Genomic DNA, 17,466 nt, shown 5'->3' with positions numbered 1-17,466 from the left:
CATGCGTATAGATTGCTATTGGATTGCTACCTAGAATACATAGCGCTATCTCTTTTTCTAACGTGTGGCTTGATGCTGATAGAAAGAGAGAGAATACTTAGGCTTTTGTTGGGACTTGAGTTCAGGCAAGGATGACGCGTGTATTTTCAATACTTTCTCGTCATTGTACCAACCACAAACGTCAAACAGCTGAGCGAGGTGACTGACTCGCCGTTGTGAGGCTTGCTCTTCTTTCCTATCCAAAATTTTGAAACTAAATTCAGTGAAATAGTGGTTTCAATAGTTGCTGCTCAACGTACAGAATAGTAATCATCAATCATGAGTGAGCTGAGTCAAGAAGAGGTAAGTAGAAAATTTGTTTTGTAAACGAACCTTGGCGTAATGCGTATGGCCAATCTAATTTCGTAACAAAACAAAGCGTTGGTGTTTGATGTTGGCGCGTGCATAAGGTTCATCCACGTGCAGCAGGACCTCATGTCGGTTGCTTGCAGATTCGGAGACGTCGCCTTGCGCGCCTGGCCGCGCTCAGTGGCGCAGGCTCTGCGCCGTCCCCAGCGAGCCCCCCGGTCACACCAGGCGCGTCGATGCCCTCGCCAGATCTGCAGACCTCCTCACAAGCTCGCTTTTCCCCCGCACCAGTTCCTCGTAGCTCCACAGAACCCTCCACCCCTGAAGTTGCCAACACAAACAAAGAACCAAACTATTCAGAAGGAGTAAAAAGTGAAGTAGATGACCAGTCAAAGATACCAGCGGATGGACTCATTGTCACGGAAAAGGCAGAGAACAATTTGCTAGATGAAATGCCTGATACCAAAATGACAGATCTGTCACAAACAAGACAGTACAACAGTTTTGACTCTATGGGTGAAGATACATTGTTGAGTTGTGGCTCCGTGAGAGTAGCCAGTTTACCACAGTCCACAGTGGGAGGCTCAGAAGGGGCATCAACCAGAGAGGACAGCACTTCACGGTCTATATCTCCAGCACAGTTCGCAGAACCGTCACCAGTGCGGCCTCGGCCAAGTAATGCCTCACCCAGTTGCTCGCGACGGTCACTCTCCATGGAAGTTGATGATGTGTCAGAGAGGAATTCACAATCAGAACCACAGCAGGAACCAATGGAGGTTAGCAACTTACATAATACACAATTTGCTATGCTCACAAATTTGGTAACACTATTTTGCCACTTACAATATATATTAACTGAATATTTTTTATGCTTTTACATGCCTAACATTTCTGATGAATATGAACAGTATTAAAAGAAATTTTTAATGAATTGCATAAAGCCAGTTATGCATTTACAGAAAGTGAAGTGAATAGTAGATTTTTTTTGTTTGGATAGTTTAGAATTGTACAAGAAATTTAAATCTGTTGGTAATGATACACGCTCAATATTGATTTATTTAGAAATAAATATAATTGTATAACTGCCCCATCAGCTACATAAAGTGGATGTAGTTCTGTGTACTAGTTTTTCCACACGTTGAAAGTGTTCAAAACTTCTTCATTCAAGATGTTTATGAATCATTGACTGATTTATTGTTATTATGATGAAATGATAGTTCATAAAAACATGAGATCATCAGGTTTACAATAATGGGAGAAAAAATACAAATAATTCATACTTGTTCAAAACTATAAAGTTATTTTAAGTAAAAGCAAATAATACTGTAACAGGCAGTGAACATGGGGCCTAGGGCCTAAGCTTTTGTGACTAATCTGGCCGTTAACTGACAATACAATCCAGAATAAATCTGATGGTCTTACCCTATGTGTGATTTAGTGCATTAAGATTCAAATAAAGTTGAATCACAGTGTGTGCCTGAGGATGTACGTCGTTGCCGAGGCAGGCCTATGAAGCGCAGGCGTGGTGACGACGACTTTCCCAAAAATTTACAGGTGAAGGCATATAAAGAAAAGTTTGAATGTTAAACAGATCTAAATTTAGTCAGCTTATGGACAACCTGCAAAGGGTATTTGTATCAAGTCGTCTAGTTTCTGCATTGGAAGGAAGAGATAACTGACAAACAATACTTTCTGTCTACACATCTGCCCAGGTGGAAACAATAGTTAATATGGAAATAGGACTTATGTTTTTTCTTACTATCTGCGGCTCACATGCTGTAAGCAAATTTTCACTTACCCCAGTTTGTCCCTCCAATTGGCCCTGTTCTACTGCTTCTACATTAAATAATAAATATCTTGTACATAATAATTAAAATATGTATTGAATAAATTACTAAATTCCTGTTCTTACAGTCATTCTCATTTAGAAAAGTGAGGGACTGTCTTTCCGACCAAGTACAAGTCGGACTCACGCAGTAAGGGTTCCGTGCCATTATCTATAAACTGGCCAAAAATTCTCACATTTGTCACATTATGCCAATGAGATACGGCCTGCGGTAACAGACGGACGGACAGAAAGACAGCGAAGTGTTAGTAAATAGGGTCCCGTTTTACCCTTTTGGTACGGAACTCTAAAGAAAATTATTTCAACAACTTTGCTTGCGAATTGTAGCCACAAGTTATATTTTCAGTAGTCTGGGCATGACGGTGTTGTGACTATCCTATTTATACTAAATAGTTTAGACTTGATCAAGAAAGAATAATTTTTGCTAGGTGGATGACAACGACAACACGACAGCATCCCCGGCTCGCAAAATCCACCGGTCTCGCACAGTGAGCTGCACTGAGCTAACTGAGGAACAACTGAGAAACATCGTCGCCAAGATTCTACAGGTGTCCTGGTCAGAAGATAGTGCAGGTTTGTTGCGCGTATTTATCAACAGGTATCTTTCTCTCTCTTCATGATTGCGAAAAGCGAAGTTTGCGTGACTGCGATTCACAACGGTGCTTGACCCAGAGTAGAAAAATAATGTTACAACCATTCTTTATAAACCCAAAATAACTAACTCATTTTTCATATTTAACCTTTAGAAGCTAACAGACTGTTTATTTCAGGTGGTATATTTGTGCCGTCGGTGGCAGCGTCACTTCTTGATAATCCTAAACTAAGTTTAGATGAATTAGCATCAGAGGCTTTGATGGACGTTATAACTCAAATAGCTGATGGTTCAGATCCACTGAACCAAAAGCTAATTGCGATTACCGAAACTACAAAGAGGCCTAGTGAAGATTGTGGGGACGATATGTTAACTAGTGGCCCACTCGGCTCGGAGACAGAGGTTGATAAATCAGATTGTCCTGCACCGTCGCTGCCCTTACCTAAGACAATACCCACACAGGGTCTAGCAGTGAGCTACATCGTACGATTCTACACGAATATCAATTCATATGAACGAGAACACTCAAAGAAGAGTTCAGAGCCGCCGTTGAGCGACTTGCTTCAGAGTTTGAGAACATTACTAGTGAACCACCTAGTGCTAGTGCTGCAAGGCAAGTTCGAACTTGAGAAGTGCAGGAAATCCGCACTTTTGCCTTACATGCTGGTCGTGTCCCCGCCGACCGGGCTCATACCCGAGCTGCTACTCGCTACATATAACGACAAGGAAGTATTTGAAGAGGTGAGTAATCATTTTCAAAATGACTACTGATGAATCAACGTTTATTTTCTGTTATTGTTTACTTGCTCCTGTTATTGAAGCTATTGTCTGATAAAAAATGATTGGCATGAGTGGAGCCGAGCGTTGATGAGCAAGCGGTGTACGCAGGTGTTCACGCCGCTAGTGATGGGCATCCGCGAGGAGATGCGTCGCGCGGTGTCGCCGCTGGGCGGGCGCGGCGCGTGCGGCGGCGGCGCGGCGCTGCGGGCGCTGCGCGCGCTGTGCGAGCTGCGCGCGGGGCCGCGGCACGCGCGCCGCCCGCTGGCCGAGCTGCTGGCGCGCCTGCCCAGCCTGTGCCCCGACCCCGTCACCACCGCCGTCGGCCGGGAGATCGCGCGCGTCAGCTTCCTTGGACCCTTCTTTGCGGTATGTGGATTTTCAAATAACGTATAGTCATTTGCCAACTCAAGGCACAAATGTAAATATGCGGCCATTTAAGTTTAGTGGGTCGATAACACTATTATTTTAAACCATATTATGGACGAGGCAAGTCTGCCCGCGGTATGGCTTAAAATAAACTCTTTTGTAAACAAAGCAAAAGTCCTCTGTTTTCATTTTCATGACAATGAATAAATTCTGATTTCAGTTTATTGTCTCAACATAGGTCTCAGTTTTCGTTTTTGTTGAAACTGATAATGGCTGAGCGATGATAAACAATTCGATTTCTTTGCCTCTTGCTAGCTAAGTAGCTACCATTCTGAGGGTAGGGATTTTGAGAAGTAAAGTTAGTCATAATGTTGTACAGATATCGCTATTCGCGGAAGAGAACCCCCGGCTGGCAGAGCGCCTGTTCGCGACGGGCTCTGGGGACCGCAGCCTGGCGTTCGCCCTGCAGCGCGAGGTGGAGGCGAGCCGCAACACGCTGCACAACATCTGCCACAACATCCTGCTGTGCCCCGACGCGCGCGAGCCGCTGCTCAACTACTTCGCCGCGCTGCTGCAGCGCAACGAGCGCAGGGCGCAGCTGCAGACCGACGAGAGATCTCTGGCCGGTCAGTATAACTACATTACTGATTACGATCTTCCGATATACTGCTTGTTCTATTGCGCCACCCTCCCTGTACAAACATCTCCGTCTTAATCTCAGTTGTAGGACAAATCATTACTGAACACAGCAGTGGCGAGGCGTCCTTATAAGCCGATTCCCATCGGCTTCCCTTTCGAATTTCAAGAAAGAAGCATAGGTATAAGTTATAATATAGGTATAGGTATAATTAATATAATCATTTAAACTGCACAATTTAAATGTAGGTATAAATGTAGGTAATAATAATATAATATAAATGTAAATGTAGGTAATAATATAAATGTAGGTATAACAAAACGCCTACCACCGTAAAAAAAATTGTCTATAAATTACTTGAAACATTTTGCTCCTACTAAACAAGCCGCGGCTTCCTCCTCCATACAAAACTACGCTTGCGTGACGTCATCCACGCCGCGCCGCGCGATGTTCGCGGCATATGGGCGAGCGGTAAGCCGGCTCACGGAGCGGCTTCCAGCTTTCAAAACTCGCGAGTGAACGAGAAAGAACGCGTCAAGAGTAGAGTAGCTATATCTGTCTACGCGCGAGTGACAGCGCTTAGAGCTCTCAAATATGTAAACAAACAAATCAGACAAATTCACTCTCATTGTTCTTATTTTGTTTTAGATAATATCATTAACAATTTGTTCGTTGAATTATTTAATTGAATTTATTAGTGTGTGTATCATTTGGAAATAACATAGTTCGTGTGTGTACAATATTTTATGTTAGTTGAAGTGTTTTAGTTACATTATGTCAACATAGATGGCGTTGTGCATTTTTATGCAAATCCTGAATCGCGCTGTTAAGATTCTCCGCGATTTAATGACCCTAGTTGGGATTTTTTTTTTTTGAATTCACCAAGTATATAATTTTGTTTAAGTAGTTGGCTGTATCATTACTCCCTACTATACTTCGGCCGTTCAGAGAATGCGTTCCTGACACCTATCAGTTAGTCACGACTATATAGTGATGGGCACAACATAACACTGAGTTCGTTACCGTTCCTTCAAAATGAACCGCCGCATTATTTTAAGATTATTTTCGTTTTAAATTGGCGGAATCATTTGTTTTATATTTTAGTTATTTAAGTGGAAACCAAAAAAAGGTAATATTCATATAATAAAATTGTTTTATTTATTCTTTGTTACAAGTACATTGAATTGAATGTGCGAACAGAATATTAATCAGACTCCGATTTGCTTGAGGAGGTGGTGTCTTCATCATCATCTTCGCCTACATGTATAATTATATTATTATCAATAACAGAATCAATCCTGATATCTCGGTCTAACAAAAGCCGGGTAATCAAATAAAAACAGATCGAAAACACTTGAAAAACGTGGTCTATGCGCACGAAACGACAACGGACGACTGTTTTAGCGTCACAAAATGGCGGCCCATAACGCCATTTGGGGTTACCATTTTTAATCTAAGTATAAAAATGCGGTTTGGTCATAGTTTTATTTTTATATTTCATAAAAGTAAAAAGAAAATCAAAAGGTATTATTTTATATTATAACTGTATAAGAACAGATTACGATACTTGCCTGTTATTTTTAGCACAGCACTACAAAATATAAACCGCTGACATAACCTTGTAATAGCGCAGTATAGATTTAGAAAAATATTGTTTACCAAGTTATTTGACACTCAGTTTGGCACAAAATTATAACATTCATTGATTATTGATATAATAATGTTGTTTTAATGCTCCTCAATTGTTAAAACGGTAAACAACCAGCAAAAATATTTTTATCGTAACTGCAACGCCATTGCAAAGTTACGTCGTCAGTTCAATCGCGACGTGTCAGGAACGCATTCTCTGAATGGCCGAACTATAATCCCCGCGATCGCACCGTGTGACCGACCTGGTACTCAGTACAAGAAGTACAGTACTACAGTGTGTGTACCTAGTGAAAATAGAGATATAGGGACACGGTATCGAAGCAAAAGTATCGATATCGTACTCATGAGTAGAATCGATAACAAAGTATCGTACTCATTAAAGTATCGAAACAAAAGTATCGATACTTCAAGGTATCGAGTACTTTTTTAGATCAAAATTTGCTTGGTCAATATCAGTCAGTAAATAATGTCAGTTTTACTTCAGTTCAGCAGGACATAAAAAACAAATGGTATTGGTACACTTTAATAGAATAATAGAAAATGGAATGAATGAAACAAATCGAAAATGTACAATATTAAGTTATTTGAGGTATACTAAAAACTAGCAGTGTCCCACAGTTTCACCCGCGTAGTAGATTAAAGATACCATTCCTCCTCCGTACAGTCACTTAAAAATAGAAGTTTGTTGAGCCTTTTTGGAGATAAGCGGTTTCGAATTTTTGTGATGGTACTTCCTGCTTTAGAAAATAATTGTTCTGAAGGTACTGACGTCGCAGGGATTGATATATATTCTCGTGCCAATTTATATTATTTTGGGAATACTACTTTCATATCTTCCCATTGTTTTAAGGGATCTACTGAAAGTGGCGAAACCTGTGCCGATAAGTAGTAGCTTATAAGTAGTAGTGAGCTAGAAAGCGCTGTTAAATTAAATTCTTCATTCGATACGATACCTGGGAAAAAGTACTTATTGAGTAAAAGTATCGAATGCAAAGTATCGAGTACAAAAGTATCGGTATCGAACTGGAATGTACTCGATACCACAAAGCATCGATACTTTTTTCGTGTCCCTAGAGATACCTACGTTGAATTGAGTTATTTTGATACGTAGACAGTTGGCATCAGGTTTCTTTTTAGTGTACCTACTTTTAAAACTTAACTAGGATAGCATTTATCGCATTAGACTGTTTTCCGACAGATTATTTACTTTAGGAAGGAACTTATTTTTCAAGGTTAAGTTTTGAGAATAAAAACGTGTTATAAAACTCGGGCACGCCGCTCGGGTGAATTACCTACCAATATTACGTCTATATTAAAATTACTAACGTCCTGACGGATAAATACCTACGATAAATATCAATGGCTAACAGGCCGTTGTAAATTAAATACTTAAAATGTATTGTTTCTAGTGCCAAGTTTTCTCAGATTCTAGTAGTTAATATACCTAACTAAAGATAATAAAGTTTTATAGATATTAATAATCTGCCGAATTCCTCGAGAAAACATGTTCAAACTATCAGTCTCTCAGTCAGTGCTAAAAGGTGGACTGAGAAATTACATCCATTACCTCTCCCCCCCATCCCTGAGTACTCCCCCCCCCCAGTTTTTTTTTTGCTGCGGCTTCCCTATTTCATTAAACCACCCTTCGCCACTGGAACACAGGCTTCATCCATTGACTTACGATACCTATTTATATAGATACAAATACCTACTATAAATCTGAATGATTAATTTATTTGATTTGAACACGCTAATCTCAAAAACCTATTCATCGTCGTCTCGAAGAAAAAGTTTCAATATATTTAGCAGAATTGTCTTTTTGTTCAATTTTTGTTGCCTGAACTAGGTCTCGAGGTCTCTTATAAAATTGGGGACGTTTTGTAGTTATTATATCAAGAAACCGAATTCTACCAGCAGTTTATCCATTGTATATTTTATATGTACTAGTTAATCTTCGGACATTGTTACTACGGATGTTTAATACAACGAGATGCTGGGAGATAGTATAAACAAAACTTTCGTCTTTATAATGAATGGCGCTGCACTAAAATGAATGAACAATGACATATGAAAAGAAATATGTAAACTGCTGGCTACAATAATTTTCAAGATTCAGTGGTCTTGGTTGTAATTATATAAAAGGTGCAATCAACCAGGATTTTATACTAGAATTAAGTAACTCGAATCCTAGTCGAAAAATACGAAGATGGTCTCTGTTTCCAAGAAAAAGAAAAAAAAATCAAAAAAGTCTACATTTACATGAATTTGGAGTTAGTGGACAGGTGACAATGTATCTTTGTGAAAAAACGTAGAGTCATGATTTTCTCGGAGCTGGCAAATCATTCAGCGTTGCGATGAGATGACGGGACATTTTCAAATGTTACTTTACTAGCAAAAAGCCTGACTTGGCATTATTTTTTAGGAAATTTTATTTTTATATTTACATATTATTTACAAATCATTCTTTGCCGCCTTTTATGAGATGTCTAAATATTTATGCTACTATGTAGGACATTTTTATAATCAAAGCTATGTAGTATACATCAGGCAACAATAACAAACAGGTTAGTTTTTATCCGAGTTCGAAGGAGAAACCGCATCTTAAGCTATTGTATGTAATTAAAAATGCAGGCAAATAACGTCGAGAAGTTTTATCTTCCTCCTATCATACGCTACATCGAAGCATTGGAATTCAGTTCGTGGCTGCACTAATGCGATATTTTTTTTTTCAAACAATTTGCGTAATTACACATATTTTGCATTCAAAATTACTTTGTTTTTTATTTATTTATAAATGTTTGCCAAGAGCTCGTCGAAACGGAGTCAGTTGTGTCTCCTTATAGCTAATTGATAAAGACGTTACTGCGAGTTTATCACTTCACTGACAACGATAATAAATTGAAGCGTTATGTGCGTAGTACTGCTAGTAATGACTGGCGAAAATAGACCACATATTTCGTTCAAATGTCGCTCACCTCGCCTTGTCTATTAGACGAATTTGTATTGGCAATCGTCCAAATCATTTACTTTCCAAGATTTGGATCGAAACATTAAGCGCTACTTGTTGACGGTTTTCTGTAAATATTTATGTTTGTAACGATGTCAGGTGTGCGACACAAACATATTTCCGTCGCAAACAACACGCAAATTATATGACGAGTGCCTCTAGATACCTAGGCTTGTTATTATCTTGAGCTAGCTACATTTATACTTGAAGCTAAAGGCAACAGCTTGATAAAGGCACAGAGTGCGACAGCTATCAACTACTTATACCGAAATATGAATACGACAGGAATCTTCGATCGATAAGCTTGTTGACAAGTTCTTGTAAACAATGCAGAAAAGACTTATTCATTGAAATTATCAATCTGATATTTGCTATTAACTCATGCTATTATGTATTTGTGACATGCAATTGGGACGAACGAATAATATACACACAGTAAGGATAACATATCACCTAAATCTGTCTGTGCTGTACTAAATAGTGATTTTGAACAATTTTGTTTCTCACTTGTCCAGTGACTCTAAACATTTCAAAATCAGTTCAGAAGACCCAAAGATTACTACTTACAGTTCCACAAACTCGTAACCTTTACCTACTTTTCTTCGATTTCATTATAAAGCATAAAGGTTTAAACGTACCTACAACAGCTCTGATGACTAATAATTATATGTTGTATTGTTTCAGGCGACGGCTTCATGCTGAACGTATGCTCGGTACTACAACTGCTGTCAGTTCGCATCAAGTTGGAGCGAGTATACCCCCTGTATACGTTCCAGCCCGATTCCTGGGTGAACGTGCGCGATGAAACGAGACTTTACTTCACCGCTCAAGAGGCTCAGGACTGGCTGGATTCACTCAGTAAGTTACCTAACATCTCATCATCTAGCAACATCCGAATTTTCTTCATTTTTGTGTACCATTTTCCTTAAATAAGGAATGCTTCGAAAGGAACATGAGTTTTAGTTGGTACAGTCTCGGACACTCGTATTTTCCACCTCTCGCTAACGTTTTGAACGTCCTATTTAATATTTACCGATTTATGTCGCTTCCAAGTTTGAATCGTTAGGTAACCCATATTTTGTGCGGGCATTCTTTAATGCAGCTCACAAAATCTAAACAGTAGGTACTGTTTTCCACTGACTGAGAAAATACCATTAAAGTTATGTTTATGTTATCTTTTGACTTCAACGCGGTCGACTGTCGGTTAAAGCAAGTACTTGCTGGGGCGATATAATATTGAATACCTACAAACAGGTTTAACGTGCCCTTAACCTTCTCTATTCCACCGTCAGCAACATCTGTCAGTATTAAAGCCGCTAGCTGAATTAGTTACACCTACGCTAATTGGGTCTTTCATTACGATGTATTGCATTAAAACATAATCGCAGACGAGCCGCTCAATGACCCCTCGTTTTATATTGACCGAAACCGCCATCACGGACAATTAGATTTTAATTCTCATTGCTAGAAATAAATTGATTACAAATTGTAGCTCTATATCATTGCTTCATTATTTTTGAGAATTAGTTACCTAGCCAGTTCCTCAGTGTTTTCGAAGGCACGGTATACTTATGGGTTCCGGCTTCCATCTTTGGCAGTCCTTACGGGTAGGTTAGAAAATCTGATAACCCGGATTATGCAAGAGTAAAGTGTTGCCAGACACTTGGGAATAGGTAGAGGCGGCGAAATAGACAGTCGCTCCATCTAAGATACTAGTACCTATTCTGCAGCATCTAATAAGGCTGGAAACCGACCCCAACATAGTTTTGAAAGGGTTAGACTATAATGATGAACTAGTTTTTTAACGAAAAATATTATTATTTTCCCCCAGATAAGGACCCATCTCACAAGTGGCCCGAAGCTAAGTTCCAGACGGTGTGCTGGTTCCTCACACTGCACATGCACCACGTGGCGCTTATCCCTGCGCTGCACACGCATCAGCGACGCATTCGGTAAGTTAACTGATACAAGACTAATTAAGATTTTAATTATTATTATTCTTGATTACGCATCTATAATGGGCATAGCAAACTAGAATTTTATAACAACTTATGTTTTTTTATATATATTTTATTGTTTATAATGCTGTTGGTGTGCCAATAAATAAATTAAAAAAAAAAGATAAATAATGTGGCCGATAAACTACATGGGTAGAAAGAATGTTAAACAACAAGTTTGACGTTGTATACGTCACACGTATAAACAGCTTCTACAAAGTTTGAAAAATGTATAAATTTAAATCATCTGTGCCCCGATGGAATTTCCAAAAAAGTAACCTAACTTACGTCCAGTTGGCTATTTATTCTTCTTACCAAGTTTTATATCAATCTTCACTTTAGCATTTATACATTTTGGCTATATATTTTTTTTCTTGTTACAGTGCATTCCGTGATCTCCAAAAAGTGATAGAAGAGTTGATGGCTGCCGAGCCACAGTGGCGCAACAGTTTCTCAGCGCTGCGAAACCGCGAGCTATTGCGTAGATGGCGCCGGCAGATCAAGAGGCTACACAGGTAACGAACACGCTTAATTAATTTGGTTGTTAGTATTTTGTCTCTTACTGTGTGTAACCTACCTCAGTAGCTAATCTAGCGTAATGGGTCTCTTTCGCATGCCCACAAACCTAATTTAGTTGTATCTTTACATGTACTACCCCATGTTCTCCCTTATTTGCTTTCTTATGTATTACCCCTATCTACTTTTAAATAAACTTCTCGCCTTATGTACTTTCGTATACATATTATACTATATATTATACATATTATACTATATTCTTATGTAATATCCCTGTGATTCCTTATGTAAGTAACTTCTTATATTCTCTCTGAACTATCCTTGTATTTTATTATTTAAAGGTATATATCAGGTAACTATGTCCTATTATAATATATAACATTAACTAACATTTTGTAACTATAAAATCTAATCTCACTGCACTCCCTTATACATATACCACATTGTTATCAGGTCAAAACAGTGCGCAGAAACAGCCCTCCTAGAAGGCGAGCTGATGCGTCGCAGCCTACAGTTCTACGCCTCAGCCTGCGCCCTACTCACGCAGCAGCTAGACGCGGCCCGCGCGGGCGGAGCCCTGGCCGACGCCTTCGCCGCCACGCCGGAGTGGTACGTCGAGGATATCGCGGAGTTCATGCTCTTTGCTGTGCAGTGAGTATCTATTCATCTAATTTAGAGAGAAGTACTGAGAGAAGTAATAGCCGCACCCGGGTTAAGAGTTCACTTTTACCAGTCTACATTACAGTACTTGAACCCGTCTTCTATTCAAACCCATAGTTTCCCGAGAATCATAACAAACCTTCGCATTTATAGTATAATAAAATTTCATCTTCATCCACATAGTCGCTTATCATCAGGTGGAATAGAGGTCAAATACGAGCCTATTAAAAAAATAAATCTAAATCAATTCCAGATACGTGCCACAAATCGTGGCCGACTACATAGAAGACCCGATCATAACGTGGCTTCTCAGCGCCATATGCCACTCGCGGCTCTTCAAAAACCCCTACTTAGTCGCGAAGATCGTGGAAGTACTCTTCGTGATCAACCTATCCGTGCCACTGAAGCTGAAAAATGTATACGAGAAATTCATGGACCATCCGATGTCCCAAACGGCTTTGCCAAGCGCTCTCATGAAGTTCTACACAGACATAGAAACTACTGGACAGAGCACTGAGTTCTACGACAAGTTTACCATTCGATTCCATATCAGTATCATCTTGAAAGGCATGTGGGAGCGACCCATTCATAAACAGGTAAGAAACATGTTTCTTTCCAGATTTTCTTACATCAGGTTTTTGGGAAGAAATTTTCCTACTAAAAGTTTTATTAAAGTTCATTATTTTTCCTTTTGTATATAAATACATATGTATATGTTGTGTATTTCTTGTTTTGCAGGCCATAGTGAAGGAATCCCGCTCTGGCCGCCAGTTCGTCAAGTTCATCAACATGCTGATGAACGACACCACATTCCTTCTCGACGAATGTCTCACGGTTAGTATTCTATCTATCTCACTTGTATGTCTTGTTTGGTTACTAAAAAAATTGTAGGTCATGTGCATTTCACTATCACTACATAGTATAAAACAAACTCGCTTTTTCTGTCCCTACGTCCATTTGTACGCTTAAATCTTCAAAACTACACAACCGGTAACATTACATGTAACATTTTCATGCGGTTTTTTTAATAGATAGAGTGATTAAAGAGGAAGGTTAATATGTATAATAACATACATTAAATAGTGGGGAAATACTGTTATAATCAATAAATAATAATCAATAAATCATAATTGTCATCTTTACAGGATAATTTTTAACATACGGACAATGCTTCTTCCCAGCGATGCCCAACGCTTGTTCAGCAGCCAAGATTTTTAGTTGTTAGCCGTAAATGTCCAACTTACAGAGAACATCGTATCATTGTTTGCGAACATATCAGTTATTATTAGCCGTTAGTGCAAAAACAGAATGTAGCGGGCGCGCTCGCGTGTGGCGTGGGGGGTTTCTGATGCGTCGTTGCGCTATGGTTCGCACGGCTACAGCGTCTGTTAGCTGACTACGCTTGTGGTTTATCTCGACTGACAACTGAGTTGTATTTATTTTACATGAGTAGATAGAGCTACCGAGCAAGCTGGGCATAAAAGCCCTGCTAGCATTGATGTGGTATTGTAGTAACAGTGGTACGCTTGTGTTGTGCAGTACCTGAAGCGCATCCACGAGGCGCAGGAGGGCGCGAGCGGCGCGGCGGGCGGCGCCGACGCTCGGGCTCGAGCGCTGGCGCAGGACGAGCGACAGTGCCGCTCGTACCTCACGCTCGCCAGGTATGTACAATATAATAATAATAAATTCTGTTATTTTCTCTACATAGTTGGTGCCTGAAAATACTACATGCATAAATTCAAATAGACAACGAGCGGTGCACTGCAGTCAAGCGGTGATCAATTTATTTTGTAACGCATCGAAATATTGACTATATAAGGAAGCACATAGGAGGAGTTCACAAACTACATATAGATATAGGTCACGATGGGTTCACAAGGGACATAAAGAAAAACAGAGTATATGAAATAAAACATAATTATTCTAATTCCAGAGAAACCGTGGATATGCTAGAGTATCTGACGGTGGAGATCAAGGAGCCGTTCCTTCGCGCCGAGCTGGTGGACCGGCTCGCGTCCATGCTTAACTTCAACCTGCAGCAACTTTGCGGACCCAAGTGCAAAAACCTTAAGGTACCATGTCACATTTTTTATTTTTAAAATAATGTTGTAGGTCATGTAAATTACCAGGATGGCAAAAGCTGTTTATTTCCAGCAAAACTAGCATTGTAAAACCCAGTGCCAAAATGAGCAAGCGCTTTTAGGCTAAGGTATTGTAATTGACATTTCGAGAAATTAAAATTAAAAATCGGCCTTTCAATTATCTTTTTGACTCTTCTCTCCTTGAACCGCGCGACTAGCTTGACATTTCGGAAGAGCTTTAGGCCTATTTGAAATTAACATTTTTGTGTTTGAATTGCTATTTTAGAGCTCTAATAATGCAGTAGTCTCCTTTAACGAGTCCGTTATTCCAAATAAATTATTCTATTGTATTCAGGTCCGTCGGCCTGAGAAGTACGGCTGGGAACCACGGCGGCTTCTGAGCCAGCTGGTAGACATCTACCTGCATCTCGACTCGCCACAGTTCCACGCTGCGCTCGCCGCTGATGAGGTAAATTCATTACAGGAGTCAGGTTATAAGATCTCTTTACCCTGCTCCCTATATTACTAAGGTCTGCTAAACAGATCTCTCTCTCTCACTTTCTGTCATCGGTAATGCTAACAATCACGTATAAATTTATGCTCGTCTCTTATCTCACGTATTTAACATTCTACATGAAATATTATGCCACAACATAATATTTCATCCATTTTTATTACATAGCCACATTGTGGGTCCCACATACAACGACAGACACTTGCCTCAAATGTGTGTTAGACACCTATCTTCGACCAAGAACACCCACTTCCTTTGTGATTAAATAAAAACTGATTCTGATTTATCTTCTTTTGTATTTCCAGAGATCATTCCGCAAAGAATTGTTCGAAGAGGCAGCCGTGCGGCTCGCTAAGTCCTGCATCAAGACCACGACGGAAATAGAGCGCTTCAAGGCGCTCGCTGACAATGCATATCAAATTGCAAGTATGTTCCATTTTAACTTCTTATTACAAAATAATAATATTTCGAAAGTTGTTCTAACAAACACTATTGAGTATGTTCATACCAGAGAATACAAAAAATTTGATTATTTTTTCAGTATCCAATCAACAAAAAAGCGACGAATTTGCTGACGCTCCTGAAGAGTTCAGAGATCCGCTTATGGACACGCTCATGACTGACCCAGTCTTATTGCCCTCTGGGAAGGTAAGTAAAAAAATATATAAGTTCTCTTTTTCCACTTCGAACCTCAGATATAATTTAAATCAATACTAACATATCATTTTTATTTTTCAGATAATGGACCGATCGGTGATCTTGCGTCACTTATTGAATAGCGCCACTGACCCCTTCAACCGACAACCACTTTCGGAAGACCAACTACGTCCAGGTACACACTTTGTTGCGAATACAGCAGAAAAGTTACTGTATGTTCTTATCCCTGAAGTTCTAAGCCAATCTATACTTTTTGCGTTCCAGCAACTGAGCTCAAAGAGAAGATCAACCAATGGCAGCGCGAAAAGAAAGCGTCGACGTCGTAATCGTCCGAAGCCAACACTAAAGTCTGATGTATATAACGTAACCCGTATATAAAGACTACCGGACGGATTTTTCCGCCTTTGACGGACTATTGTCCGTATGCATGAATGTGAGATTATTCCATGTATGTTATTCAGTGCGAATGTTTCGGGAAGCAGAAACTGCGAGTAATTGTAACGTTTTTGACCGAACCGATCATTTTCAATTTATGTACAGGTGTTAATTTAACCTTTGTTTGTTTTGTGTGGTCACAAAATTCTTCCATTAGTATTATCGATTGTGAGAAGAACTTTTAACTTACCACTACTAAATTTGTATATTTTTTTAGTAATTGAACTAAAGCTGAAGTTGGCATCTATTTTTAGCTTTAACACGACGCACGTGAGTCTCGAAATTAATATTATAACATAAACTTTTATTGAAATCTAATGTTAAAATAAAAAAACTTAAATTAACATCTGTATCTTCACTTAACCTATGGAGTTTGGCGTTGTGGAACGCTAAATACGAATGCTTGATTGGAATGAACATCACATGTATATAAAGGCCTAAATGCTACGATGCAAGGAACATGACAATGATTTGGAGTAAGCTAGGTGCTTTCGTCTCGACCCCAATACTGGCTATGATATATGAGCACAACTTACGAGTATTTAGTGTGAAACATAAGCTGGACGTCGTCATGCATTTTATAGGACATCTCTGTCATGAAACGTGAGCAAGTAATTTCGATCTTAGATTTGTTAGTCCTGCATTAGTTTAACTAATGGTTATACATTAGGTTATAAATATATAAACATATAGGAATTGTATGGAATGTTGAAGACTTCTTATTTTTGTGCAAAATGAAAATTAGAAAAATGTATTTAATTATATTATGGATTTGATTACTATTTGATTATAGTGATATTATGTTTAGTCTTTGTTAGCAAACATGATTTTTGTATTATTGTTTAATACATTGTGATTTGTTCCTTTATAACATTAGTTATGATTTGAAATGGATTTTCACTTGAGAATTAGGTAATAGTATTCATTATAATATCATTAGCATAATTCAATTAATAGTATAATTAGAATCAAAATCGGCCTGTTGTTATCCGACGGGTAGGGGCTCTTGCCGACGTATTGTCCATTCGGCTAAGTATCTGTACTTGGAACATGCATAATATGTTTCCACAGAGTCAGTACATCACTCGTATTATTGACACTGTGCAATAGCAACACTTTGCTGTCTATAGTATGTTTGTTACATGTATCTCAAGTTTATCATATTTCTCCAGTCACTGCCAATATATTCAATGTAGATTTAGAGCAGGCATTCCTGAATGAAATCCATTTCTTAAAATTACATGGTCTCACTTGTATAATAATTTGACTTGTAATTTACCATTATATTATGAAGATTCTATATTATAGAGGTCTCCTACGTTGATAATATCAATAAAATTCAATAAAAGGAAATATCGTTTTTGTCATTACAATAATAAA

The 17,466-nt window shown here is 38.9% G+C and overlaps 1 protein-coding gene across 2 annotated transcripts; it reads left to right on the top strand.

Annotated features, from left to right (window-relative positions):
* The first annotated feature begins 101 nt into the window (after positions 1-101).
* Positions 102-17,439, top strand: LOC124638696 (ubiquitin conjugation factor E4 B). 2 transcript variants are annotated; one of them, XM_047175720.1, is made up of 20 exons: positions 102-342; positions 492-1,124; positions 1,819-1,902; positions 2,623-2,767; positions 2,965-3,527; positions 3,675-3,932; positions 4,312-4,558; positions 9,911-10,084; positions 11,058-11,178; positions 11,607-11,738; positions 12,193-12,390; positions 12,653-12,995; positions 13,138-13,233; positions 13,939-14,060; positions 14,333-14,471; positions 14,836-14,949; positions 15,300-15,420; positions 15,536-15,642; positions 15,733-15,826; positions 15,916-17,439. In XM_047175720.1, the coding sequence occupies exons 1-20, from the start codon at positions 319-321 to the stop codon at positions 15,975-15,977; spliced, it is 3,777 nt and encodes a 1,258-aa protein (XP_047031676.1). In that variant the 5' UTR covers positions 102-318; the 3' UTR covers positions 15,978-17,439. The 2 variants fall into 2 exon arrangements, with proteins under 2 accessions (XP_047031676.1, XP_047031677.1); XM_047175721.1 differs by lacking the exon at positions 1,819-1,902 and having other exon boundaries at positions 105-342.
* The last annotated feature ends 27 nt before the right edge of the window (positions 17,440-17,466 follow it).

This window comes from Helicoverpa zea, chromosome 18, assembly GCF_022581195.2.
Source record: "Helicoverpa zea isolate HzStark_Cry1AcR chromosome 18, ilHelZeax1.1, whole genome shotgun sequence".
Lineage (NCBI taxonomy): Eukaryota > Metazoa > Arthropoda > Insecta > Lepidoptera > Noctuidae > Helicoverpa > Helicoverpa zea.
This window is presented reverse-complemented; position numbering and strand designations above follow the sequence as displayed.